The 27,679-nt window shown below is 42.7% G+C and overlaps 1 protein-coding gene across 1 annotated transcript in view; it reads left to right on the top strand.

Annotated features, from left to right (window-relative positions):
* The window catches only part of zfpm1 (zinc finger protein, FOG family member 1), a 114,211-nt gene that overhangs the window by 48,070 nt on the left and 38,462 nt on the right, over nucleotides 1-27,679 (top strand). Inside the window, exons 2-3 of the mRNA XM_038275161.1 lie at nucleotides 3,292-3,438; nucleotides 12,131-12,277. Coding sequence (XP_038131089.1) covers nucleotides 3,292-3,438; nucleotides 12,131-12,277 — 294 coding nt within the window. The remainder of the gene's footprint in view (nucleotides 1-3,291; nucleotides 3,439-12,130; nucleotides 12,278-27,679) is intronic.

Here is a 27,679-nt window from a genome sequence, read left to right on the forward strand (position 1 = left end):
AAATAGCTGAAAAAAAGACTTAGCACTGGTTATGTTGTGGCTTTAAAACTGATTTGTTTTGTTCCCTGCTAAAACAAAGTTTGTGAATTCAGTTAAATAATTGTTTTAGCTTTCTTCCTGTATGGGAAGCTTTTCAAAATTTGAAACATTCGTGCAGTGGTTTATGTTAAAATAAACCTTTGGGTTAAGTTGTCGCAAACAGGTTTTTCTTTTGAATTTGGTCTTAAATTTTTATTTCAAGTGGCATTAAAAAGTCTTAAAAAGTCTTGAATTTAACTTGCCTTATGCTGTAGGAACCCTGTTATAGTGAACTTCGGTGAGATGATCGTTACTTTTTGTAACTCTGCCTTCCTGTTAGGTGCCTTTTATGCAAATCCCGTGATAACTCTGATAAACCTCATAAATGTGCAAAAAAGTTTTTTAGTTTAATGGAAATTTTTGACTTTTTTGAAATGGCATAAACGGTTAAATAGGAGGTGGACTAAGTTCTGATGTAGATGACTGATCAGCTGTTTTCCAATGCAGTAATAGTACAAGCTGTCAGTCTCAACATTTATTAAAGCCTCGTTCCATCCTGGCGCTGTGGTCCATGCTAGCTGCTAACTTTTAGGAACAGATAATACAAGATTTATCTTCCCTCTGATCCTTTTTGTTTATGTATGGGAAAAAAAAAGATTATGCAATAACATGACATAAAAAAATAAAACTACTTCCTGTCTACTCAAGCCAGGTGTAATGTAAACATATGACATCATAATTTGCATCGCCTCATTAATTCGCTCCATCGGATTGAAAAACATCAAATTATTTTTTTTTCTACTTTTTTAAAGTTGGTCAATGAATATTTCCCAGACTATTTTTTTATGTTTTAAATGCATCATAACTGAGACCAGTTTCTTTCTTTCTTCTGAAGCAGCTTTCATATATTTAGCAGGTTAGGGTTCCGAGAAAGGAACCTGCAGCTCAGACCTCGCAGTAAATCAGCTCCAGTAGTGGCGAGCTGCTGCGACCCGTCGGCCCTTTGGAGTCTCCTGCCGCCGCTGCCTCAGGAAGCAAAGGAAACGTTGATTCATGCTTCGGTTAGATCTCCAGCTCATCTTTAATATGCTGCCGGTTTTACTTCCTGTTTGTGCAGAGATGAGGCCAAACAGTAGAGGAGAAAAGGTTTCAGGCTCCAGACGGAACCAGATTTCCTTCTTAGATCCTGGAAAGCAGAAACGGGTCCCAATGAACATGGAAGGAGCCCAGTCTGATCCTCCAGGATATCTGCTGGAAAGATGAACCAGTTTGAGTTGGAAACTGGGAGCTAAATGAAGCAAAACCGGGCTAACTTATCGAGGCTTTCTGCCAAGTGTCCCACACCAGAAGAGGGGGAAACGGAAAAGGAAGATATTTCTGCAGGGACAGAAGGCGGCAAGCAGAGCGGAGAGTTTTTGCCCCATTTGATGTGATTGATTCATTAAAGCGGCGCTTTAACGAGGACAGGAACCATCATTTAAACCTCCGCTTTAAACAAGAAACATAATTGGAATTTTACACACAGAAGTGCCTTTGTACAACTCTGATTAAAGGGAAATTAATTGTATGAAAACGTCCTTCCAGATATGGAAAATTAGATGGAGCAAAGCTTGGACGACATGGAGCTAAAAATGTTCTCCACACCGGATCGATCTCTGTCCTCCTTCCCCTCCTCTCTGCTTTGGTCCAAATCTGCTGCTCGTTTTTATCTGAAATGAGAGTGAAGCATGCAGGCGTGGAAGTTGAAATTAGCCTAAAGATGTTTCATTTACAAAGACAGAAACACTTTGTCAGCCGCCGATTGTTTCCCGCCATTATCTCTGCCTGCTTTTAATTGCTTTGGAAGTGAAATTAACAGAATTAGAAAAATTGCCTCTCCCTTTTTCTACAAGCTGCTTTATTCACGGGTATTGTTGTGTGCTTTGTATAGATTATAGCGTCCTTTTGTTCCAGCAGTGTAAATATATACGCCCCCCAGTCACGGCTTTAGAAACACCCCCCTCGCCCTGTTCCTTGGCTCTGCGCAGCCTCCTGGAAATTAATTTGCAACCTGTTCTGGATGGAGGGCTGGAAAAAAACTCCCTGATCTGAGTCGGGATTCGTTTCGCCTAGAAGCCAAGGGCCCACCCTCACCCTCGTCCTCCCGGTCGTCTTCGATCCTCCGTCGGTGGATCCTCTGGGAGCCGCAGACGGCTGCAGGCCCTGGAGGCCCTCTGACTGTAAATGTTCCCGCTTCAATCTGTTAAAGGATCCATCCTATAGAGAGAGAAGCATTAATGAAAGTCGCATTAAATCCATATTAACTGACTATTTTTTTTTTTTTTTTGCGGGGGATATAATCTTCAAACAGGCTAAAATAGATCAAAAGTAGTGTATAATTACTCTGGTCAGCAGGGATTATGGGACTGTAATTGATAGCGATCAGCCCGGCACTAATCACTCTTTTAGCTGTAATTTTAGGTATGCTGTCATTTGGCTCTGAGGTTCCCTTCGGCTTCCTGCTATTAATCTTTTGGATTAAACCGTTCAGCGTGTCCAATCCTGACGCCCCTTTCTGAATTACTCTATTTAAAATATGGAGAAATATCTGTTTTTAGGGCTTTAATTTCTCCCTTCTGCCGTTCAGCCGACCGTCTTTTTCTGCAGTTTTCTCTACTTCTTCACCTTCTTGTTGGATTGAAAAGCTTCTTCTTCTGTTTTAGATCCATCACAACTTCAACCCTCAGCAAAAAAGGCCATTTATTGATCAGAAACTAAGAGAAATTAAACCTAAAAACCGCAATAAAAACCATTTTGATCTGTGATTCTATGTCAAACAGAAATAAAAGTTCATTTATCATCATTTATTTTTACACTTTTGATCCTGGGTTGTCTTCTGTTATCAGCTCACAATAGTTTCATTTGCTTCTGTCTTCCAAATATTTTGTTTAAGAAAGTTAAAAGCAAAAACAGAAATGAGCAAAAGACAGTCGGGACCTAACAAACAGACACCCCATCTTGGGGTTTAAGAGTCATGAGTCCATGCTGGTTAAAAAGACTCGACGTTCATTTGATCATCTGCTTTACTCTGAGCAAATAAATACTCAAAGAGACATTTTGAATGAAAAAGCTTCCTGGATGGGAAGCGAAACGTCTTCAAACTTGAAAAAAGTCCAGTGGATTGTTTTTTAACTGTTTTAGAACAACTTAAAGAGGAAAAATTCTAAGGTATTGCTCTTTTTTTCTCCAAAAAGTGTTAAAAAAAATTCAACTTGTTTTTATTTTTGTTGTCAGGTTCCCTCGGGGATCTGGGCGGCGGAGAAGAGAGCAGCGCGGACACGCCCATTCTGTCAGGAGAGGAGGGCGGAGCCTCTGATCCAGAGGATTCTGCAGAAGGTGACAGCTGCAGCCCCCCGTCCTACACGCCGCTCTTCAACGAAGGTAAGGCCCATGAGACACCGCACAGTGGGCGGTGTGCTGACACCATGCAACCCTAGAATAGATTGCCGCTGCCCTCCGCGCCATGTATGAGCCATTCAACAGACAGAGGAGCTGTGGACAAGGAGAGGAGGCACAAAGGGCTCCGGGTCAAAGGTCACAGTTTATATGTCTGCAGGATGAAGTTTCTGTAGCGGCTAGAATCCACGCAGGTGGCAGCAGAGCGCAATGCTCCGCCCGCCAGCCGCTGAATGTGATGATTCCGTTAAATTGATTTATATAGCGCCAATTCACAACAATCGACTCATTGACTCCTAAGGCAATCCCTCAGCCTAAGCATGCTTGTAGCGACAGTGGAGAGGAAAAACTCCCTTTTAACAGGAAGAAACCTCCAGCAGAACCAGGCTCAGTGTGAGCGGCCATCTGCTGAGGCCGACTGGGGTTCAAAGAGACAGAAGCAGAGATACAAAAGGTAACTGTAAATCAGCTCCGCTGGCGGCCCCGTCCAGTAGCACACAGCCAGGCAGACGAGCTCCGAGCCAGCTCCCACGTCAGAGGATGAAGGGAGCACATCCAGCAGGTCACACTGAGTGGATGAGGAGCTTCAATCTTATGACTTTTTGGAGGGAAGACTTGAAACTAAAAGATTTCTGCTCACTACATCCCTTCAAAATAAAAGCACAGAGTTTTCCCTGGTTCTGATAGGAAGTCACATCCTGCTGATTACCCATTAACCGTTTGTAATTAGCGGCCGTTCAGCCGAAGCGAAGCCGCATCGACCCAAAGAGAGGCAGGAAAAATGGCCGCCGGTGCTTTATGAGCTTGTAGCTTCCATGTGTGTCGCTTTTTTATCTCGTCTGAAAACAACCAGAAGAAGAAAACATTTCTGTGGCCCCCCGGTTAGTCGGCCCTCTTATCCCGGAGAGCCGCCTCCCCCCCACCTCCAGCACCTCCATCTCTCCCTGTGATAGCAGTTTTCTCTCATATTCGATCGACTTATTCAAGATTTCCCTGGCTGTGTTTCTTTTTTTCTCTTTTTAATCTAAAAAAAATTCCTACTGTTGTGAAATTTGGGGGCTGAGGCTGATAAGCGTCTGCTGGTTGGCTCGGTTTGATAAACCCATGGAAATTCTGTCAGGTGCTAATCGAGACCAGATTAGAGATTAGCTGCCGTGCGTGCGCGCGTGTGTGTTTTTGAGGTTAGCGGTGGGTTATGTGCCGACTGTAGAAGAAGAAGATGAGAGAAGTCAGGCGTGCTGCACATGTGAGCCAGTTTATCGATAGAAAAGCGACTCGGCATCCATTGCTTTCTGTTTAGGCCTCGCTCACACACCTTCATCATCACAGTGCTGATTTACTCGTCTTCCTCCTCTCCGGGGTTCCTCGGTTGCCCGGCGCTGCCATTATCAGCGCTCTGTAAATCAGCCATGTTTGACGAAGCTGCTCTTTCAACCTGGGATCAATACCAGGTCGTTATCAGGCGGCGCTGGCTAATAAAGGCAGGGCCTGTTATCCGCCATCTGGACCACGCACACACACACACACACACACACACACACACACATGGTGATAACCAGCCTGATAACTTCAGCAAGAAAAACACATTCTACCAGTAACAGCCCCCCCGCCTTGGTTTATTAACGTTCATCCAAAGCAGCGTTTATTAAGCAGCAGCAGCATCTGTTCTGCTCTCTCTCTCCCTCTCTCCCCCTCCCTCCCTCTCTCTTGTGGTGTTTCTACCCTCCTCTGTTCTCAGAATCGCTCTTCAGTTGCAGCAACTCTGCAAAAACAACTAGAGTTCCTTTTTTCTTATTCTTCTTCTATTAATCATTTTTAACCATCGCAGGAAGTGTGATAAAAATCCACCTCTGGCCCGATAAGTCGACACGTCACCTCCTCCTGACCTCTAATTGTCGTGCCCGTGTTTGAGCCAATCAGCAGGGCTTTTCCTTCTCTTTTTTTTTTTTTTGGTGTTTTTCATCAGAATCTGATCGTCGCTGTTAGAAAAAGTGTGTGTGAGGCATATAGGAACCAACAGAAGCGGTAATCTGGGGTTTGATCGTGATAAACGGCTCCAGACTGTACAGCGGATTAACAGCAACAGTCGTTTCTTCACAGTCAGGATTCGCTGCTTTCTTTCTTTCTTTCTCTCTCTCTCTCTGTGTAATTGTACTGCTCTGCCTGTTGGTTAAACAAAAGGAGCTGTTTGCTTTAAAATTAAGCATGTGATGATTGAACTACCAGGTTCTACCTGGAGGCTGTGTAGAGCTGCCACCATTTAAACTTTATTTAAATGAATATTTTATAGGTGACACTTTTCTATTAAAACTGCTACTAAGTAAACTTTTTTCGGTTTGCTTTGTGTTTTTTTATTCATCCTGTAATCCGCTCAGTCAGCAGAACTGTCCACATGTTTCCAGGCTAATAATAAAAACCAGCAGCATCCTTCCGTTCAGAAGTTCTCAATCACTCCTCCTTCATTTTTACTCCTCTACTGATGTATTTGAGACGTCCTCTTTCCGGGTTTGAATATTTATTCAGCATTCACTGCAAAACGTGAAGCAGGATCGCTGCTTTGTTTCTGTAGGACTTCCTCTGATTCACACCAACACAGAGATAGATATTTAACAGGACGCACCACTAACACATGCTTTCTAGATATCAGGGAGTTTCTGCCATCCGTCTGTGGGATATTTGGCCCTTCTCCTTGCGCCAGTTAATTTTCATTTAAAGGAATCTTAAACTGGTATTTCACTGGTACAATCTTCCTGAACTCGTCTTTAAGTTCACGTTTAATCATTTTCATGAGATAAATCGGCCTCATTCACACCCTTTCTCATACCTGCTTTATTTACTTCTACACTGGAGAATTTGACCAGTATGTGTGTTGATGTGAATGTAGCGTTAGCAACAATAGCAATACGCCATGGTCAGTTTCATTGTTTCCTGGAAAAGCGGACAAGTGGCAACACTGGGTCTGTGATGGTGGAATAGAGACAGGAGTGGAGAAAGCAATAAACAAATGTTAACATGGGGATAGCAATAGGCTAGTGTTAGCATGGTAATTGCAATGGGCTAGTGTTAGCATGGTTATAGCAATGGGCTAGTGTTAGCATGGTGATAGCAATTGGCTAGCTTTTGCATGTGATAGCAATTGGCTAGTGTTAGCATGGTGATAGCAATTGGCTAATGTTATCATGTTGATAGCAATGGGCTAGCGTTAGCATGGTGATAGCAATGGGCTAGCGTTAGCATTATGATAGAAATAGGCAATTGTTAGCATGGTGATAGCAATTGGCTAGTGTTTGCATGGTGATAGCAGTGGGCTAGTGTTAGCATGGTGATAGCAATGGGCTAGTGTTAGCATAGTTATAGCAATGGGCTAGTTATAGCATGGTGATAGCAAAGGTCTAGTGTTAGCATGTTGATAGCAATGGGCTAGCGTTAGCATGGTGATAGCAATGGGCAAGTGTTAGCATGGTGATAGCAATGGTCTACTGTTAGCATGGTGATAGCAATTTGCTATTGTTTGCATGTGATAGCAATGGGCTAGTGTTAACCTGGTGATAGCAATGTGCTAATATTAGCCTGGTGATAGCAATGGGCTAGTGTTAACATAGTGATAGCAATGGGCTAGTGTTAACATAGTGATAGCAACTGGCTAATGTTAGCATGTTGATAGCAATGGGTTAGTGTTAGCATGGTTAAAGCAATGGGCTACTGTTAGCATGGTGATAGCAATTTGCTAGTGTTTGCATGTGATAGCAATGGGCTAGTGTTAACCTGGTGATAGCAATGTGCTAATATTAGCCTGGTGATAGCAATGGGCTAGTGTTAACATAGTGATAGCAATGGGCTAGTGTTAACATAGTGATAGCAATGGGCTAGTGTTAACCTGGTGATAGCTATGTGCTAATATTAGCCTGGTGATAGCAATGGGCTAGTGTTAACATAGTGATAGCAATGGGCTAGTGTTAACCTGGTGATAGCAATGTGCTAATATTAGCCTGGTGATAGCAATGGGCTAGTGTTAACATAGTGATAGCAATGGGCTAGTGTTAACATAGTGATAGCAACTGGCTAATGTTAGCATGTTGATAGCAATGGGTTAGTGTTAGCATGGTTAAAGCAATGGGCTACTGTTAGCATGGTGACAGCATGACAGGCTTTTGTTAGAATTATGATAGCAAGATATGCTAATGTAAGCATCCTTCGAGGATTAACGTAGGTCCAGGAAGAGTTCCAGAATTGCGTCCCCATCTGAGCCACTCCAGATTATTCTGTCGGTTTGAACTGAAGATCAACAGATAAAAAAACTCATCTGTTTTTTTTTTACTCCTCGGATTAGAGCCTCTGTCGTGTTGGAAAACCCAATTTAATCCCAAGTTGAAATGCTGACCTAATATCAGTTGGGATATTCAGGGTCCGATGATCCCAAAGCATGTCAACCAGAGCCGAGGCGTTTGACCCATATAGACTAGCGTCAGTGAGCTGTTACTACTGCCACTAAAAGCCCATTGTTCCCACGTCTTAACGGGTTTTTCAGCCAGTGGCAAAGGGGTATATTGCAAACCAAACTAGTGCGACCTGAAGAGTTGGCGTCGGTTCTTCTCCAGTGTCAATATAACCCTACGTTACGGCCTGCCGATCGTCTGTATCTGGGCCAAATGAGGAGGATCTCACCCTGCATGTTAAGGAGCATAAATCTGCAGCTTCTCCTGAATCAAGCAGATGTTTCCATTTAAAATGTTTCTAACAAAATGGCGAAGCTTCTGGTCACTGCAGAATCTAAGTCTCCATCGTGAAAGTTTTTTGATTTTTTTCCGTTACTTTTTCAGCAGCATCCTTTCCAGATTTAAGGCCCCCTCCCCTTCCGCAGACACTCTGCTGCTCCTCTCCAAAATTGCAGGTGACCGCAGACAGGAGGCCTCTGATTGGTCAAATCTACATCCTCTCTACACTGAGTATTTCTTGTTTGGTACCTTAACGGCTTGTTTTAGTTTGTATGACCACCATTGTGAAAAACGACTCATGAAGATGGAGCAGTTAGAAGAGCGAGGTGCGCGAGAACGCAGCACTGGAAAAAAACAGAATCTAGATAAGTCATAGTTTCTTAAAATAAGAGTATTTGTTCTTTGATTAAGGAGGTAAAAGAGACATTTTGCCAATGGAACAACAACACTTAGAATAAATAAAAACACAATTGCATTGTCTTATTGCAAGTGCACATCTAATTATCTTATTTTAACAGTAAAATTACTCATTCCATTGGCAAACTATCTCATTTGCCTACTCTAATTAAGGGTAAATACTCTTAATTTAAGAAATTTTTACTTATTTCCAGATAATTTTTCCAGTGTGGAACCCTTTTTTCACCTGGATCCCCGCACTTTTTCGCCCTCATGTCCCTAACATAGTGCAGGCTACGCTTCAATATTGGGCATACATCAAAACTATCATAGGATAACCAGCCCTTTAGACTGGTTGTCATGGAGATATGACGCTGCCCAAGTTCTCTACATTTGGTCCAGAGTGTTAAAAGGCTGGTGTGGGAACAAACGAGCTAAGTGAAAATGAAACAGTGGATCATCTTAACATTTGGAGCAGCACTACGCCGCGCACTAAACATGTGTGAAAGGCATCATGTTCCCCTAGGACGAGGCTTTACTCTGCTATCAGCTGAGGTGTGCGGGTTCAGCCTCGTTGGGGACGACGCAGCGTAGAAGCAATAACACCTCACAGCTCTGTCAGCTTGCCTGCACTGCCTCTGGAGACACCAGGAGCACCGCAGCAAGAATAAAAAAAGGACAACAGAAACTAAAAGGCTTGTTGGTTTTACGTGTCTTGTTTAGTTCTGGTTTGGCGAATAAGCCAAGCTGCACGGGGCCTGGTAAAGCCTGAAGGTTAGAGGGGGTGTAGAGGATTGGACCACGGAGCAGAAAGGAAGCATTCAAGCACACAAAGGATAAACTTGGAGGGCTGTCGGAGTTGGGAGGCGAGAGAATGCTGGGTGACTTTGCCCTGCAGGTGTGACAGGGGAAGTTCAGCTTATCAGATTGATGGAAACTGCCTGGCTGGGGGGGAGGGGAGGGGAGGGGGAGTTGGCAGAAAAGTGTCTGTCGACTCCTCCTGATACCTGCCTCCCTGTCTCAGATGATATGGGAGATAATATTGATAATATTAAATGCAATAACTGTGTCTGCAGCTCCCCTCATGCTGCAGCCCCTGCAGGATAAAATCAATGTGCCATTCAATGTGATTTATAGCTGAAAATAATGGCGCTGTTTAGGGGGGGGGGGGCTTTCTGTGTGTATGTGTGTGTGTCTGTATCTGGTGTGAGGATTTGAAACGGTTGGAAAGTGGACGTGACGTGAAAATGGATGTCTGCACGGGCTCCAGCGTGTTTCTGATTTATTTGGCGATGAGGATCCAGCAGGCCTCTGGACTCTTTGCTTAACACTAAGGCAGCGTGAAGCCGTCACGTGGTGCCGGGGCGTTTACGGGCCCTATCGATCGGGGCTCTATCACTGTTTATCCCAGCCGGTATGCAAGGGTAAACATGGCCTTTGTGCACACGGCGAAAGCGTTATCACAGCGGAGCCTGCGGATTGGGGAGAGAGGAGGAAGTTAAAGTCTGGAGTTCTGAGAAGGGAGGAGACGAGTCAGACAAAGGACACGCTCAGATTTATGAAGTTGGGATGATAAGTTTTTCCAACAGGATTTAATTTGGCCATTTAATAAAAAACACGTTAGCTTGATGGCTACCTTTAACCCCCAAACCCGCAGCTTCTCCTGTGAAATTTGCCTCAGAACCCAAACAGTTTATCTGTTCAGTCTAAGAGACGAAGCACCCTGAACATCATCAAACATTAGATTAGTGCTTTGGCCTTATTTAAAGCATCCTACACAGTTTCGGGGCTTCATTCTAAAAAGCCAGACTTTGGTCATAATCGTTTAAACTGTCTGGAGCTACAGTCCTTTGAAGTTGTAGGGAAGTCATATTTAAATTTGTCCCAAAATCGATTAATAGTCAAGTAATCGATCATTACTATAAAAGTTCCTTAAAGACTTTTATAGGGCAAATTACTACCCCGTCACTCAGTGAGGTCTAGGAGCTCAAGATCTATATCTATGTAAAGATGCTGCTACATGGCTGTACATCTTATTTTACCTTTTGATCAATTAGATGAGCCCTTCACTGATATATTATCTACTGTAAATTAAGTTGAAACAAATGTTAAGTCAAGAAAAAAGATAAAAGCTAATTGAAAAGTAAAGTTAAAAAGTAAAAACTCCTTGTTAACAATTATATTTAGGTTTATAAAGTAAAAAATGTAAGTGCCGGTCATGTTGGACCAAAAAAAAAATGTTTCTTTCTTGCACTTTTGTTATTTTCTTAATATAATGGGGAAAGTTGGCGTTTGTTGTTATTAGATTGTCGTTCGTTTTTGCCATCAAAAATACCCATATTTTTTTTAATGTTACAAAGGTAATAAGGTCTTATCCAGGATTCCATTCACACTATTGGCTTGAAATTTTGATTTTAAAAATATTTCATTGAGTGCCCTATAAAGGGTTAAGAAATTAAACTTTTCACAAAAATATTTTTTTTTTTATCTTAAATGCTGAATTTTTATATATTAAGATTTGAGTATAATTACTTCTCTAAGTGGGTTGCTCTGTCAGGTAAAGGCGTGTTTTACAGTCTGTACATAGTAGTAAACGATTAATCGATTATTAAATTAGTTGCCGATTATTTCAATAATCAAATTACTTGTTTCAGACTCTAGATGTTCTGTAGAAATATCGATCCAGAGAAGTGAAAAAGTTCACAGCTGGATGTTTGACTGAAAACTTACTCAAAGATTTGATAAATTTCTACTCAAATGGATAAAACAGTTTGCTATAGTGATGTTTCCTTCTCTTGGATGATGGAAATAGATCATTTTATGCCTTATCATTATTAATGAGGCTAATCCTGAGGCGTACTGCCCAGTTCCATGCAGTCAGCTGACCCTTGGCCCGGCCATGTTGTAAAACAGATCCCTGGCTCTGATATTGTGATATGCAGTGATGCAACTATCAGTCTAATCTAACGAATCATGACTTGTGCTAATGGGGAGAGGCCCAGCGGTCTGATGGACTCACTGATATCAGCTACTCAGGCAAAGTTCAGGGTTAATATATGTCAAACACACACACATATCCCGATATTGTGCATGAAGCTGGTCCAGCCAGGTGCACCAGTGATGTCTTTGATCAGGCAGCAGGAGGCTGGCTAATCGGCTTGATCAACTGACAGGGATATCAGAGCTGATTAGAACAACACAGGCCGCCTCAGTCTCTGCCGGAGCTGACGGCGGGATGGGAGGAAGGGAGCCAGATGGAAAGATTGGAGGAGACGGTGTAGCAAAAGAACGGCCTTCAATCAGTGACAGAATGAGAGGGAAAGGTGGAGGAGGAGACAATGGAGGGAGGGAGAAACGAGTGGAGAGCGCAGGTGAAGATGTAACATCTGCCTCTTTGATTGTCTGGAGCTGTAATAATAATCAAAGGATGTGCGTGGGCGCGCTGAGGTGTTTTGTTACAGAGAGTCATTTCACCGCTGCCTTTGATCAGCAGAGACGAAGGATAACGCCCCTGAGATCCACGTTCAGCTGGGTGCTGGTTTAACTGGAACTCTTTGTGTTTGCAGAGTCAAGGACGCAGGACTCTGGAGGAGGACCAGACGATGAAGATGGAGACGGGGAGGAGCAGGCTCCTGCACAGAGCAGCGGAGGAGAGGAGGAGGAGGAAGAAGAAGGGGAGGAAGAGGAGGAAGTGTTACAGTGGAGAGGTCCAGGTGGGACTCGCCAGATAGTACAGATGATGGTCACTGCCTGTGGTTACGGTGGATAAAGTTTGATAAACGACCATCAGTCATCTTCCTCTTAGTCTAGATCAGGTCTCCCTCCTCCATTAATTCTATCTAATGTAAAGTCATCCTAAACTAAACCCTGTATGACCCTTACACAGGGGACATAGATTCATTAATACCTGAAGAAAAACAAACGTTTGTCCTTAGATATTATTAAAAATAAACGTTTTAGGTTTTATGAAGGACATGTAGTCCTAGTTAATATGATCATTTCATGAGAAAATCATTATTTAATTTGAAAATGAATAGAATTTAGAAGAAAATAGAGCATTAAACTCACTAATTGGACAATATTGTGCTTGGGCTGTCAATGCGCCCTCTGGTGTTCAAACTAAGGAGCCTTGTATAAATCTATAAACTATCTCGCTCCTTAAGTTGTTGACTACTTATATGAAAAAAATGTTGAAATGTAAAAATAAAGCCAAAAAACTTTAGGGACTTTTCGTGTTTTGCTGAGTAATCGTACTTGAGAGAATAATCGTACTTTAGGGACGAATTGCGTAGCGTATAGTTGACTACTTATATGAAAAAATATTGAAATGTAAAATTAAAACTAGAAAATGCCCTTCAGGGACTTATTGTACTTTACGGACGTATTGTGTTTCATTGTGTACTTGAGAGAATAATTGTACTTTAGGGACGAATTATACTTCAGGGACGTATGATGTAGCGTATCGTTGACAACTTATATGAAAAAATATTGAAATTTAAAAATAAAACCAGAAAATGCCCTTCAGGTACGTAACGTTCTTTAGGGACGTATCGTATTTCAGTGAGTATTCGTACTTCAGAGAATAATCATACTTCAGGTACGTAACATTCTGTAGGGACTTATAGTATTTCAGCGAGCAATTGTACTTCAGCGAGTAATCGTGCTTCAGGGACGTATGGCGTATCGTATTTCAGGGACATGTCGTACTTCAGCAATGTATTGTACTACAGGCGCGTATCCTACTTTCAGAAGTACTGACTTCTCTCATATTTCCTTCCTTCCAAGTGACTTTCATTTTTTTGCCCTTGCATATTTAATTTTTCTTACTAGTGCTTCCTTGTGTTCTTTTTTGTCCTTTGACCTTTTCTTCCTGTTTTTTCCTTCCTTTAATATTTTCTTTATTTCCTTCCTTACCCGTCTCCTTTAATGCTCATGTCCTTCCTTTCTGTATTGTTCTTCTTTCCTTGCCCTCATGCTTCTTGTTCTACAGGTTCCATGTTGGACCTGTAAAGCTAACCGCATAGTTAGCATTATCATTCAGAATCTAAGATTAAAGGTAAAGGCCTGGGCCCTCCGAGATGTCTTAGATCGTACTCCGCTTTAGCTCAAACTGTACGACGAAACGGCAGCATTTAAAAGTTCACGTCTCGTGATGCATGTTCTTATACTGTATAGTCTGATGCGACCGACCTGCTCACACTGCGCGTCTAGAAACCACACGTCAGACTCAGTGCTGGGATACAGCTTTGGTCAGACTCGTCAGTCTGGAAGAAGAACTCCCTTGTTAGCACATGCGCAGTCCGTGAGGTTCTGGTAAATCGGCTCGTAGCTCTGCTTCAAAAGCAAGATTGGCCCCCGAACGCATTATGATGGCCGAATGAATTTTAAACGCGTTCGATTTTCTCCCGACCTGACGATTTTTGAACGGGAGGTGGTTGTGAGAGACCGATCGCCTTTCGTACACTACATGACGCAGGACACACTAAGGCTGAAACTAGGCCCGATCTGAAAAAATCTCATACGACTGGAGAATGGGCTGGAAAAGGGCAAAAACTCGTACAGCGTATGACCGACTTTAGGATTTGTTTTCACGGAGAGGGTGCAGGAGACCCTCTCGATTCTTCCTGCTCCCCACATCTTATGGCGTGGATCATGTCCTTGCATACTCTCCTCTCGGGGTCCTTCTGGGTCTGTTGTGTAGCAGTGACGCATTGAAGTCGTAGCTGAAAAACACACGGCTTAGAAGAGATAAGAAGTAAATAATTTTAATATTTATTTCCACTCTTATCGAGCTGTTTAGTCATTTATTTCTCTCTGTCTGTTGTCTGCAATGAGTTAAACAATGCAGGAAGATTACTGTTCTATCTGGCATTATTTCTTTTTCAAGCTGTGCACGTTTCATGTGTGCTGCTCTGTGTGTGTGTGTGTGTGTTAATTTGTGTGGCGGGGAGGAGAGGATGTGTTCATTATCGTCCTGTCCCAGCCTTGTCCCTTTAACAGTAATTGGAGCGATATTAATTGCTGCGCGGTGGCTGGTTGATGGTAGCACCATGATGCTGCACTGATACGGCCCTTCTTTTCCTCTCCTCCTCACAAACTAACTGCCGGCTGAGTGAGGCGGAGGGATGGAGGGGGTGGGGGGTGAGGGAGAGAGATAGCCCCTCTATCAGCTCCGGAGCAGGCGCTGTCTTTATCAGGAGCACGATTGGCAAAAAGGAAACTTTGACCGGTCTGAATTTTTCTCTTATCGTCAGGCCCCCCCCCGTTCCTCCTCCTCTCTTTCCTCCCTCCATCCATCCACCTTCTCTCTGTTCTCTCCATCACTGCTAACAGCCCCTTCCTCCACCCCCTGCCTTCCTCTCCTCCTTCTTTTCATTGTTTCTCCTGCTCATAAGAGATGTTCTCCACGTGTGTGACGTTAACACAGAGGAGTAAACAGGTTTTATCTTTTTCCAGCTCCGACTGTTGGAATTTAACTCGTTTCTCATTCTTGTTTCCTTTTTGACTCTTTTGATGGAACGAGCCGCTCTGAGGCCACACAGGCTAATCAGAGCTGTTGGTTCCTGGAAAATCAACCTGAAACTCCTCCCATCTCCCACCCAAACTCAGTTTCTCTTCTCCCTTTTCAGTGTCTGAAACTCAAGACTTTTGGTTTTTGCTCCCATTTTCTAAGAGACGAACTCGAAGATAAAACTTTTTTCATCCACACAATGTCACCGTTTCCCTCAAATATTGTTCTGAAACCAGTCTAAATCAGTGATAGTGAGCACCTAGCCGTTGCTGTGATAATCCATCCCTCCTCCCAGGTGTGCCCTATCAAGATACTGATTAGACACCATGATTAGGGCGCAGGTGTGCCTTAGACTGCCCACAATAAAAGATCACTCTGAAAGGTGCAGTTTTATCACACAGTACAATGCCACAGATGTTGAAAGATTTGAGGAGGCGTGCGATTGGCATGCTGACAGCAGAACTATTGAACGTCCATTTCTGTACCATAAAGCGTCTCCAAAAACGTTTCAGAGAATTTGGCAGTACATCTAACCAGCCTCACGTCCATAGACCACGTGTAATCACACCAGCTCAGGACCTCCACATCCAGCATGTTCACCTCTAAGATCGTCTGAGACCAGCCACTCGTACAGCTGCTGAAACAATCGCTTTACATAACCAAAAAATTTCTGCACAAAAGGTCAGAAACTGTCTTAGAGAAGCTCATCTGCTCGTCGCCCTCATCGGGGTCTCCACCTGACTCCAGTTGGTTGTCATAACCGGTGGGAAAATGCTCACATTTGCTGACTTTGGCACGTTGCAGAGGATGAATCCTGGTTTACACTGTTGAGGGCAGATGGTAGACAGTGTGTATTGGGTCGTATGGGTGGGCAGTTTTCTGATGTTAGTGTTGTTGATTGAGTGGCCCGTGGTGACGGTGGGGTTAATGCACGAAGCACACGGCTGCATTTTATTGATGGAATTTTGAATGCAGAGATATCGTGACGAGAACCTAAGGCCCACTGTTGTTTCACACATCAATGAACATAACCTCATGCTGCAGCAGGATGATGCATGGCGCCATGTTGCAAGGATCTGTACACAATCCATGGAAGTTGAAAACATCCCACTTCTTGCATGGCCAGCATACTCAGCGGTCGTGTCACCCATTGAGGATGTTTGGGATGCTCTGGATCGACAGTGTGACAGTTCCTGCAAATATCCAGCAACTTCACCCAGCCATTGAAGAGGAACAGAGCAACATTTCACACGCCACAATTGACAATGTGATAGACTCTATATAAAGGAGATGGGTTGCACTGCGTGAGGCAAACGGTGGTCACCCCAGATCTACACTGCAGAGGGACAATAAAAGGCCACAGGTGTGCACACCTGTGCTCTAATCATGGTGTCTAATAAGCATCTCAGCAACGGATAAATGCTCACTACCACAGATTTGGACTGGTTTGTGAAAAAATAGGAGTAAAACCACAAGTGTTTCATTTATATTTTCGTTGAGTGTAATTTATTCCATTAATTTTCCACTATTACTCTGAAGGAGCCCACAGGAGCATCCATATGCTGTCCAATCAGAACATTTTCCTCTTTAGAGAAACAAACAGAACCTTGTGGGCTTGGCATTGGTCAGCCATTATTTGCAGAAGCCCAAGTCAAAAAAAAGTATTTTCTAATATTGATAAAAGAATAAATAGGTTTTATACTAGAAACAGTGTAAAGCTGGACAGGATGGCTTTTCTCCGAAGGTCCAGCAGGTTTTATAGCTGCTAAATGGGTTTTACCATGATGGTAACGGCAGGCAGGATCAGACGGGACTGTAAATGTGTTACATCTGTGTTTGCATGTGCAAATATGCACTGAAACGTCTGTTAGAGAGAAGAGAGACGCTAGTTTTAGTCTCAGTGGGGAAAAAATCCAATGGGCCAAACATCATCATTTTAATTTAGTTTCAAACTAAGTTACCATTTTAAAACAGTTATTTTTATCTGTCCTTAGTTTTGATTGTTCTGAAGATTTCTTTCTAATTAGTAATATTACATTTTTACATTTCCATTTAAGCGAAATGATAAAAAGGCAGAGCTTTCTCTCTACAACATGGGGAGGGGGGGTTGATTTTTTTATTTTTTTTACCCATTTCCTTGCTTCAGTCCTGTTTTATCTTCCTATTAGTTTTTATTAATACTTCAGAGTCCTTCAGGTTTATTAAGAGTCTAATCAGATCACGCTAGACTTCCTCCAAATGAACAGAAAAGCTTATCTTTGCCATAAAATCAGGCCGACCCGCTGAACGCAGGACTCATAGGCATCTATTTCCAAACACTCTGCTTCAAAAAAGGTTGGATTTCACTTTAAGACAGTTTGAGAACATTTTAAACACAGTAAACCTTTTTTGTTTGTCCAAGTGACCAAAACATTCAGTGCCGATTTAAACCTTTTTAAACCAATTAGTCTTAAAAAATGACGTGTTTCAGGTGTTTGTCTGCAGGAGGCTAAGCTGTCGTATCGTGATGTTTGCAGAGTCAAACTCTAAATGGTCACTTTTTATCTGATCCAAAGCGTTTCTGCCAAACCCATCAGTCAGATCATAATCTAATTAAACATCTGCTGGCCTTCCAGAACTGACAATGTGCTCCTTTTATCGGACAGAACCGACACCTTCTCAGCGCCATGATGAATTATTAAGCTATTTTCTGCTCATAGATCACTGACTAATATTTTACCAGTGTCTCCATTGGCTGTTTTACACACAAACGCTGTCGGTGTTTTGTCTGTCAGAGTGCAGGAAGCAGTTGATGAAACAATTGTTTAATTTGCAGCACATTCAGAGATTGACTTGGGCTTCAAACTCTGATTGCTTCACCTGCTAATTTGGAGGAAATGTACGTGCCAAAAGATTTTCACTGGAATACGCCCCCTGCATACTCCATGCTTCTTTGGGTTTCAGCAGTTCTGCTTATATCCTAAAAGTAGTGTTGTATAAAGTACTGAAATCTCGGAGTCAAGTAAAAGTATAAGAACCTCTCCAAAATCTGACTTTGGTAAAAGTCCAAGTCACTGACTGAAATGTTACTTGAGTAAAAGTCTTAAAGCATCTGAACTGGCTTGTACTTAAGTATAAGCATTACTGTAAAAATAGATGTACTCAAGTAATGTAGTGAAAAGTATAAGTAAAAAGTAAGTGCAGTTTGAATGACATTTTTTTTAACATTTTGGCAAACTTTGAAGGTTAAATTCACTTAAAATAATATAAACAACCAAGTGTAGGATAAATTTAGACTGGCTTTGCGAAACAGGTGTATCCTATTGGTGTTGATGAACAAGCCCAGGCAAGACCTGACTTTGTAGTCAGTAGGCGGGGTCAAAACACTTGCGTTTCTCTCGCTCTCTTGCTTGTTTTTTTTGTGTTTTTTTTTTACTTAGTAACTAAACCAAACATTGAAAATGTATCGGAGTAAAAGTATGCAATTAAGTTTGTAAATGTAGTGAAGTAAAAGTGAAAGTTCTCAAAAAAATGTATACTCTTGGAAAGTATAAAGTACTCCAAAATATACTTAAGTACAGTAGTGAAGTATTTTTACTTTGTTACTATACAACACTGCCTAAAAGTCTGCAGCGATTCCAGGTCCAGACAGAGGAGCAACACAGGATTTATAGAAACCCCGGCCCTGTCTGGAGCTCCACAGAATCACATTATGATTTACACCAGCTAGCTTAGCTTCCATTTATTGTTGAAGGGCAATTTGGATTAGCATCAGAGCACATCTGTGAAATACGTCCATCTGCAGTCCTCAACCAAAGGAGGTTTAAAGCAAACTAATTTAAGACAAAAACCCTGTATGTGTTTACTGAACACAGAAATAATGAGAACGGGACATGCTTTGGTAGCGCAGTGGTTGGTGCACAAAGTTCGATGTGTTGAAATAAGCAGGACAGAAGCTAGGCAGCGATTCATAAAACTCAATAAAACACAGACAACTGAAGGAGACGGTAAACATCATTTGCATTTGTTTCTATTCAAACGAGAACGAAGTAAAAAAATATAGCGCAGCAGTTTGGAAATGGCCAATAAAAGATGGCGGCCGATGGGGCAGTCTGGTTGCTAGGAAACCAGGCTGTAAGGAAAAGACAAGGAACCAGAACTACTGATTTCTCTGGTTGATGCTTTGATGTCTCTTCGTGACCCAGCGGCCATCTTGATTCCGGCTCCATTTTCATCAGTTTTTCAGATTTTTATTTTTTCTGGCTCAGAGTGATGATGTCACACTGTCTGCTTTCATGGCCAGTCTAGCCGTATCTTTCCGTCTCTCATTTTGCGTGAACTAAAGGCCTGATGTAGGCGCTCGGATCGCCAAGGAAACGTTTTTTTTTTCTGTGACAGCTTAAAGACAAGCAGCTGGTTTTTATGATCTAATATTTACTATGCTGGGACACTAATAAACTTCACGCTGGGTTTTGTTCAAATTCATTGAATATTAATCAGGTAATTATATTTCTGTTGATAAAAAATTTGAGTTATTCTCGTCTGGAAACCAGTAATTCCTAGATATGAACATTTTAATTTCCCTTTCTGAGCCCAGTTTGTGTTCTAACCTCCTGATAGGCATCTCTTAATTTATTCAAATATTTTATTCAGATCGGTCTTTGTTGCGGCAGAACAGGCTGATATTAACATGAAAGAGAGCAAAACAACAACAGAACATTTTAATTTAGGGGTTTTCTTTCTCTTTACTGATAGTACGATTCATTACTGGACCGACTGGATGTTTTTAACCGTCTCCCGTCTCTGAATGCTTCCCTTAATGTTGAGATCACAGCAGACCATTCTCTCTGTTTGTTGCTCTTCCTTCTGCATTTTTAGCTTTTTGTTCTTTTGCAAACAGCAACCATCAAACTGTTTGTGGCTTCAGCTGATATGAAAAAGCCTTAAAATTAAAGAGATGAGCAGGAGGATTAGAAGCTTCAGTCATTTCCAGGCCTTTTCTGTTTTTGTCTTCAAACCATCAAGATAGAAGCGTGTGTCAGTTTGCTGAGGGTGTGGTGGCGGTGGCATGAAATCTAGGTGGGAGCCGTGTCCCTATCAGGGATGGCATGATACGCCAAAGCCGCCTTTTTTTAATCTTCACTGCGTCCGTACCGCATGATATGCAAAACAAATTATGAAGAGATGGGAGGAAAAGTGTCTTCTGAATGACCTTGCAGGCTGCAGGGTTCGATATTTTCTCCCTGGTTGCTTAAAATTCTTGATATGCAAATGAGTGTCGGAGTAATCCCCTGTCATCCGCTGGATGGCTGCCTGGCGATCCACACATCCTCTCCCCCGGCAGGAAGGGTCGCCGGCGGCAGAAAGAGATTCACCCTCTGCTGGAATGATGGCAAACCAAGAGCTCTTTGGTTTAAATCCATGTAATGAAACCGAGTTTCCTCGGATTCAACAACAACGATTCAGTTCTACTTAGTTTATTTCAAGTCACTTAATAGATCAAGATGAATCAGACCATCCAGTCATTGAATTTGCAGGATGAGCAGGTAGAGACAGTGGATATTGACTCTAAATCAATCCCTCACACTGAGCATGCAGCAACAGTGGAGAGGAAAACTATTTGATCACTAAGAAACCTCCAGCAGTCTAAGCCTATTGCAGCATAACTGTATAGACCGAATGAGGGAGAATGATGAAAGGGGTTCCTATGTCCTCCAGCAGTCTAAGCCTATAGCAGCATCACTATAGAGATAGCTCAGGATAACCTGAGCCACTCTAACTATAAGCTTTATCAAAAAGGAAAGTTTTAAGCCTAGCCTTAAAAGTAGACAGGGTGTCTGCCTCACGGACTACACTGGTAGTTGGTTCCACAGGAGAGGAGCCTGATAACTAAAAGATCTGCCTCCCATTCTACTTTTAGAAATTCTAGGAACCACTAGTAAACCTGCAGATTGAGAGTGAAGTGCTCTGTTAGGAACATAAGGAACAATCAGATCTCTGATGTCAGATGGAGCTTGGCCATTTAAGGCTTTATATGTGAGAAGGAGGATTTTAAATTCTATTCTGGATTTAAAAGGAAGTCTATGAAGAGAAGCTAAGATAGGACAGGATATTTCTAATTTTTTCAATATTACGAAGATGAAAGTAGGAAATTCCAGAAACCTCTTTAAATAACACCAAGATTTTTTCCTTTATTATTTAAGATCAATTTAATCCCATCCAAAGGAAGTGTGGCTGACTAATCAGCTGTTTTTTCATAGACTCTGGGCCAAAGACTATAACTTATTTTTGGTCTGTATAGATAGACCTGTTATATCTCAGTGCTGCATTTGACACAGCTGATCATAATCTTTTAGAAAAACTTCAATATTTTGTAGGAATGAAGGAACAGCACTAGACTGGTTTAAATCTTATCTCTCTGATCGATTTCAGTTTATTCACGTTAATGATAGATCTTCTTCATGCTCAAAGGTTACCTGTGGAGTACCACAGGGATCAGTGCTAGGACCAATTCTCTTTACTATATATATGCTCCAAATCTGTAGAATTGGGGATTAATTTCCACTGTTATGCTGATGATACTCAGCCTGGAACCAGATTATCGGAGGGATAATCTGGGATTTCATGTGACGGCCCTGCAGATCTTCAGCAGATCAGTAGAGCTCTTATAATGACAGCTGTTACAAGGTTAATTTTGCAGTTCTGAATTAATTCTTATAGCCATCTTAAAGTAGAAATCTGGTCATATTCATAATTCAAACTTGTGAAAGTTTAAATGATAAATGTTCTTAATTTAGAGTAATTTAATTTGAATGTTCTTCACTGGAGGCATCCATGTTTGTCAAAGAACACTACTGTGGGTTTGTGACGTCACGGTGCGGTATCGGCTGTCGAGCAAGTCCCAGTGCTGTATCTGGTGTTTGTCACAATGCGCTATTATCCAAGTCATCTTGAAAACGTTCTCCTTCCAAATGTTGGCTACATATTACGTGTTTTTTCTCTGGCCAGAAGTTCGATGGTAAATCCTCCCTCTTCAAGTTGGCGATCAAACGACGAACCCGTCCGTGGAGGATCAGGAATCGGAAAGGTGGAATAAAAAATTTTTTTTTACTTTTACCTGATCTATTCCAGCATCCAGCTGCCATGCACGTGGGCATTGTTAGTTTCACTATAGCTCTGGTGAATTTCAATGGTGAAGTCCTCTGGAAATCTTCAATAATTGTTGCTGATTGCAGATGTGTCTAGTAGTTCCCATTGATTTTGCTTGTAAAGTGGGGAGAATGGCGCTAGGCTTACCGCACCGTGACGTCACTGTTGGAAGATGGCAGGAGGGAGGTTTTATATTTATATTAGGGCAAAAATGGCCGCTCCCAGACTCAGAGATCGCAATGAAAATTATTATTTTTATTTTTTTACTGATTAACACTAAATTCATTAATCACCACAGATGTATTAGTTTTAGGTATAGATAATGACCCATTGGTTATTTATTGCTGACCGGACTTTTCCTTTACTGATTGATTTAAAACCAAGATCGATTTCCAAAAAATTACTTTCTTTAAATTGATATCTATTCTGAAATTCAGCTATAGTTTCTGAGATCTTTTACTGCAAAAAAAAATGTAACCTTCTTTCTTCGACCTTTTCATGGACTGCAGACGCTTTACTTTCACAAATGTACATACAGAGCATGAACCGCCTCATCACGCAACACTTTTCACACCACAGTTAGTAACTTGGACCTGGACTTAGACCGACACTTGGACCTAAACCAGAACTTAAAAGCGGATGTAGACCTGGACCTAAATGAGAACTTAAACCTGGACCTAAACCTGAACCTAGACCTGCAACTGGACCTGGACCCAGGCCTAAACCTACGTCAGGACTTGGACCCAGACCCAAGCCTAAACCTGAACTTAAACCTGGACCTAAACCTGGACCTGGACTTGGACCCAGACCTAAACATAAACCTAAACCTGGACACGGATCTAAACCTGGACCCGGACCTCAACCTAAACCTGGACCTAAACTGGGACTTGAACCCAGACCTGGACCTTAACCTGGACCTGGACCTAAACCTGGACCTAGACCTGAACTTAAACCTAGACGTAGATCTGGACTTGGCACCTCCATGCCTAGACCTGCACCTGGACCTAGACCCGAACCTAAACCTAAACCTGATACCAATGGAGAAACTCAGTGAGACAAGGAAACAGGGAGATCTACCCCTCCCCCTCCTGTTGCTGTGCACTGTTGCTCAAAGGATGAATTGATTATTAATCATGGTAATAATTACCTATAGTAATTAAACTGTTAAAGTATATGCATAAATTGTTATTAGCAGTGCACCATAAAGGTCATTTTCTATATTATTTAGAAATGCAGGTGTGATGAAGATGGGAGTGTTTCTGAGAGAAGACATTGAGTTTTAGAGCACAGAGATAACTAATGAGGTGCGGAGGACGGCTGACGGATCAATGAGGGGAAACTAAAGGTGGAGGACTAGGAAGTCAGAAAGGTTAGAAGGTAGACGGCTGGGAAATGAGCTCATTTGTGCTGCTGCTGCTTTCTGGTTGGCTGGAGGCTCCCATTAGGAACAACATCATCCGCCTATCAGCACCAACCCACCGGGTCTGAGAAGGGAGGGAGCGGCTCCATGAAGAGCAGGAGGTGAAACCGGAGTAATGCTAGGTCACCACCATCTTCACCAGATAATCTGCTCCTCTGAATACGATGGGATTCAGCGGAGCTCATAAAGAGGTCAGGACAGCAGGACTGGACATGCTGGTGGTCAGCCAGTGCTAGCTGCGTACCTGTGGGTGAAAGGGACCTGCTCATGGTACCGGCTGGTACCTGTAGGAACCTTGTTGGTCCTGCAGATCTGGTGTTTAGTGTGCTGAGAAAGTTGCTGATGTTTTACCGTGTAGCAGCCACAGGCAGGAAACATTGAGAGCTCTGACAGACTGAGCTTTAAATGAACCTTCAGCATTTAAAAATAGTTTAAGCTTTGAAACAGCCACAGTTTCTACTGAAGCTACCCCCCCCCCCATCCCAGCTGTAAAGTCTCTGCTAAAGAGGATGAAGTTTCACATTCGCTCATTTTCCTCATCCCCTCTTTATCTGCTCCTTATCTCCTTCTGTCTCTTTTTCTCAGCATCCTCCTCAGTATCTCTCACTCACCAGTTTCCTTCCTTTATTAAACTACAATCACCCGTTTCTCCCCCGCTGATGTGAGTGAGGTTTGTGTCTGCAGCAGCAGAGGATCTCCAGTTTAAAAACTGATGTATGAAAAATGTATTGAACTGATTCAAACAGCGTTCCATCAGAGAAAGTTTTTCACAAAAAATGAGGAGATTGGTTCTCTCCACTTCGAGGTCTAAAACATTGGTGGACAGGGCATGCAGAGTCGATGCAGCTCAGAGGATGACACGGTGTGGCCGAGTCTCTAGAGCAGAGGTCACCAATTAAAAATCAGCGGCGTCCAAATAAAGAAAATCAACAACCAGGAAAAGTCTGGAGACATTTTTAATTATAATCTTTTACTTTAAACTGCAAACCGCATTTTTATGCATCCATATTATACATTGAATCTTTAAATAAAAAATAGAAAAAAAATTAAAAAAAATTCCATTTTGAAATCTAAAGTGTTATTTTAAGTAGAGAAAAAGAATCGATCAGTTTGGTTTATAGACAATTTCCTGACTCACATATTTCATAAAACACCTGAACTGCCAGTTTTGTCTTTCTTTTTTCTGTCTTAATGTTGGCAGTGGGCTTTATTATGCCCTGCAAGGCTTTAAACCTGGTTTGAATGGAGACTAAGCCGTTCTAAAGCACATATCAAGGAGCTCATTATGAGCCTGGATCCATATTTATTTTTGATTCTATTCATGGTGGAGAATCCTGCTTCACAGCAGCAGGTTGAGCCAAACATCCTCTAAATGTTCAGGGTCATCTTTGAGCACCATTTCACTTTTCTTTCACCAGTTCACTACAGTTCTTCCAGCAGTCCACACTTTCTCTGCTCTCTTTTTCTCATCATCTTCTCCTTCTTTCCCATCGCCCGGCTTGCCACTGTTTGCCTGCTGTGTCTAAAAGTAGCAGCAGCAGCAACCCAGACTGACAGCAGCTCATTGGCTAATTGGCATCACGTGTAGCTTGGTCCCGGCTTCACCATGTTAAAGGAATAGTACACCCAAAACATGATTAGCCTTCATTTTCTACTCACCCCCATGCTGAACAACACTCTGGAGTACTTTTTTGATATCTCAAATGCATCTGGAGATCTGGGAGGCTTCTTGCTGTCTGCTGACATTCAAATAATGGAGGTCTATGGTGCCCGAGGCAGAAAGGTCCATAAAAGTCCACAAAAAACGTGTCAATATTCCTCCATACTGCTCGTCCAATGTATTCCAAGTGTCCTGAGTGGGTAGCGTCCACAATTTACTCGAAACGAAGTCATTTATAATGTTTTTAGAGCATAAACAGTAGTGTATAGGATTTCCTAAAAGCGCGTTCACGAGTCTACGGAAACCGCGGCAGACCAAACCAGATGAAAGTGAGCATTCAGCGTCTGCTCTTGATAATGCAAGCGTAGAAGAAGAAATGTGCTGTTTACCTGTGCAAAGAAAGAAACAACGAAAGAAAAATGTCTGAAGACTTCAGTGTTGAGGAAGAGCATGAGTTCTTTGCCGAGCTGAATGCGCACTTTCATCTGGTTTGGTCTGCCGGGGTGAGTAGAAAATGAAGGCTAATCATGTTTTGGGTGTACTATTCCTTTAAAGACAACATGCTGTAATTTCTAAATATTTTAAATCAGGTTGGGTCCGGATTAGCGAGCAGGTGGGTCCGGATCCCGGTCCTGTAATCCGTGACCTCTGGTCTCGAGTGTTCAATGTCCTGGATTATGGCAGATGGGGTCATGACGAAAAGCAGCACCTGGCTCTCTTTGGTAAAGTTCAGGTCCCATTTTTATGACTGCAGTAATCTGCCACTTTTCAGGTCTGGGAGAACCTGGGTGGAGCTGCCGGTCTGAGAACAGGGAAAATCCCACCCTGAGACACTATATTGCACAGCGATTGGGATGACCTAACAGACGGCGCTCAGCTGGACTGGGGGAGCAAAGGGGAACGACAAAAACTCTCCTGAACGTCATTGGAGTTGCAGCTGGAAATCTTTTTTTCTTCTTTCCTATTTTTCGTTCAGTTTTTGCCATAAACCAGAAGCAGCATAAATGACCAACATCTCTGAGTTTATCAGGACAAACTAGCCGTGCTGAGCTGTGGGGCTGTGGGATGTGACAGGCTAACAGCTGGAGTTGTTCAGGTTTTAGGTCAGTTGTGAAAACCTTTTTATCTGGACGGGCTGTTTTGAAGGACTGGAATTAATATTAAGCAGGAAAAGAAAGGGTGAACCACGGTTGTCCTGGCGACACACGGTTTGGCAGAATCAGGACTTAAGTGGCAGTTAAAGACAAACGCTGCTGATCTAATGTCCATCTGTCCCACCATGCCCTCAAGCTCGCTGCATGTTGGCCTGATGGGACTGACCTCTACCTGACGCCTGATCTAGCCCATTCAGGTCCATCACTCCAGCTTCTCCCCATCTTCTGGGCCAGCTGAGCATCAGATACCAGCCTGGATGAAATGTCCTCCTTCCCGGAGCCAGAAGGAGCTGTTAAAGCAGACAGGAATTAATGATTGAATTAATTATCGGAGTCACATAGCGTACAATTAATTTTGTGGTTTTGCCTCAGTCTTTTTCCCTTCCATCTGTGCGTAGAGAATGTCAAGAAACATTTTCTAATTAATTTATGTGTGATTATCAGGTCTACTTTCTGGAAGGTCTTCACTTTCAATTTGTGACAGGCTCAGCAGACGAGAGACGGGCTCTGAGAGATAGAGGTGGAAATGGGGCTGATCTCACTCACTTTCCCCCCCGACATTCAGATTGAAATGACTTCCCCAGTCAAAGCCGCCTCCCTGAGCCCCGATTCTTCGGACAAAGACCATTCCAGGCTTTTCCTGGGGGGGCAAGCCCGATTCTCAGAGCCAAAACGGACTGGATCAGGTTAAAATGGTGCAGAGACGCCAAGAGACAGAACTTCTCCAAACATCTTAACCTGAGCTGGACAGCAGTGACAGGGTTGGCATCATTGCTGTCCACCTGCAGCCTGGATCATGATCTACTTCGATTCATGGTCAAGGCTGGAAAGCAAAGCCGCTGAATGGAATGAGACCTATGTCCATCCATTCTGCTGTCCGTCAACCTTCCTCATCTCCACCTGGGGGAACCCCAGGTGTTCAAAGACCAGGCTGGAAGCCCTGAAACCCTCCAAAGGTAGAAGGTCAGTGGCTGGATACAAAATATACAAGGAAACAGAGAGTCACCTGAAGGCGCCATAACTGAAATAACTCAATGACCCACTCTGGCATCACTCAGAACCGAGCTCCTAACTTCTCTGCTTTAGAGAGAGGCCATATCTCTCTTGTCCCCGCCAAGTATGTTCTAGAGAAGAATGGCGGGAAGTATCGATTAAGGGAGGACGGGAGCACGCAGCATAAATATGGCTCCATTGGAACAGAAGCGTACTCATGACATCTCTGCTCCCCTGGAGCTGCATTTC

Source organism: Cyprinodon tularosa, unplaced genomic scaffold (genome assembly GCF_016077235.1).
Source record: "Cyprinodon tularosa strain WSP-4 unplaced genomic scaffold, ASM1607723v1 ctg945, whole genome shotgun sequence".
Taxonomy (NCBI): domain Eukaryota; kingdom Metazoa; phylum Chordata; class Actinopteri; order Cyprinodontiformes; family Cyprinodontidae; genus Cyprinodon; species Cyprinodon tularosa.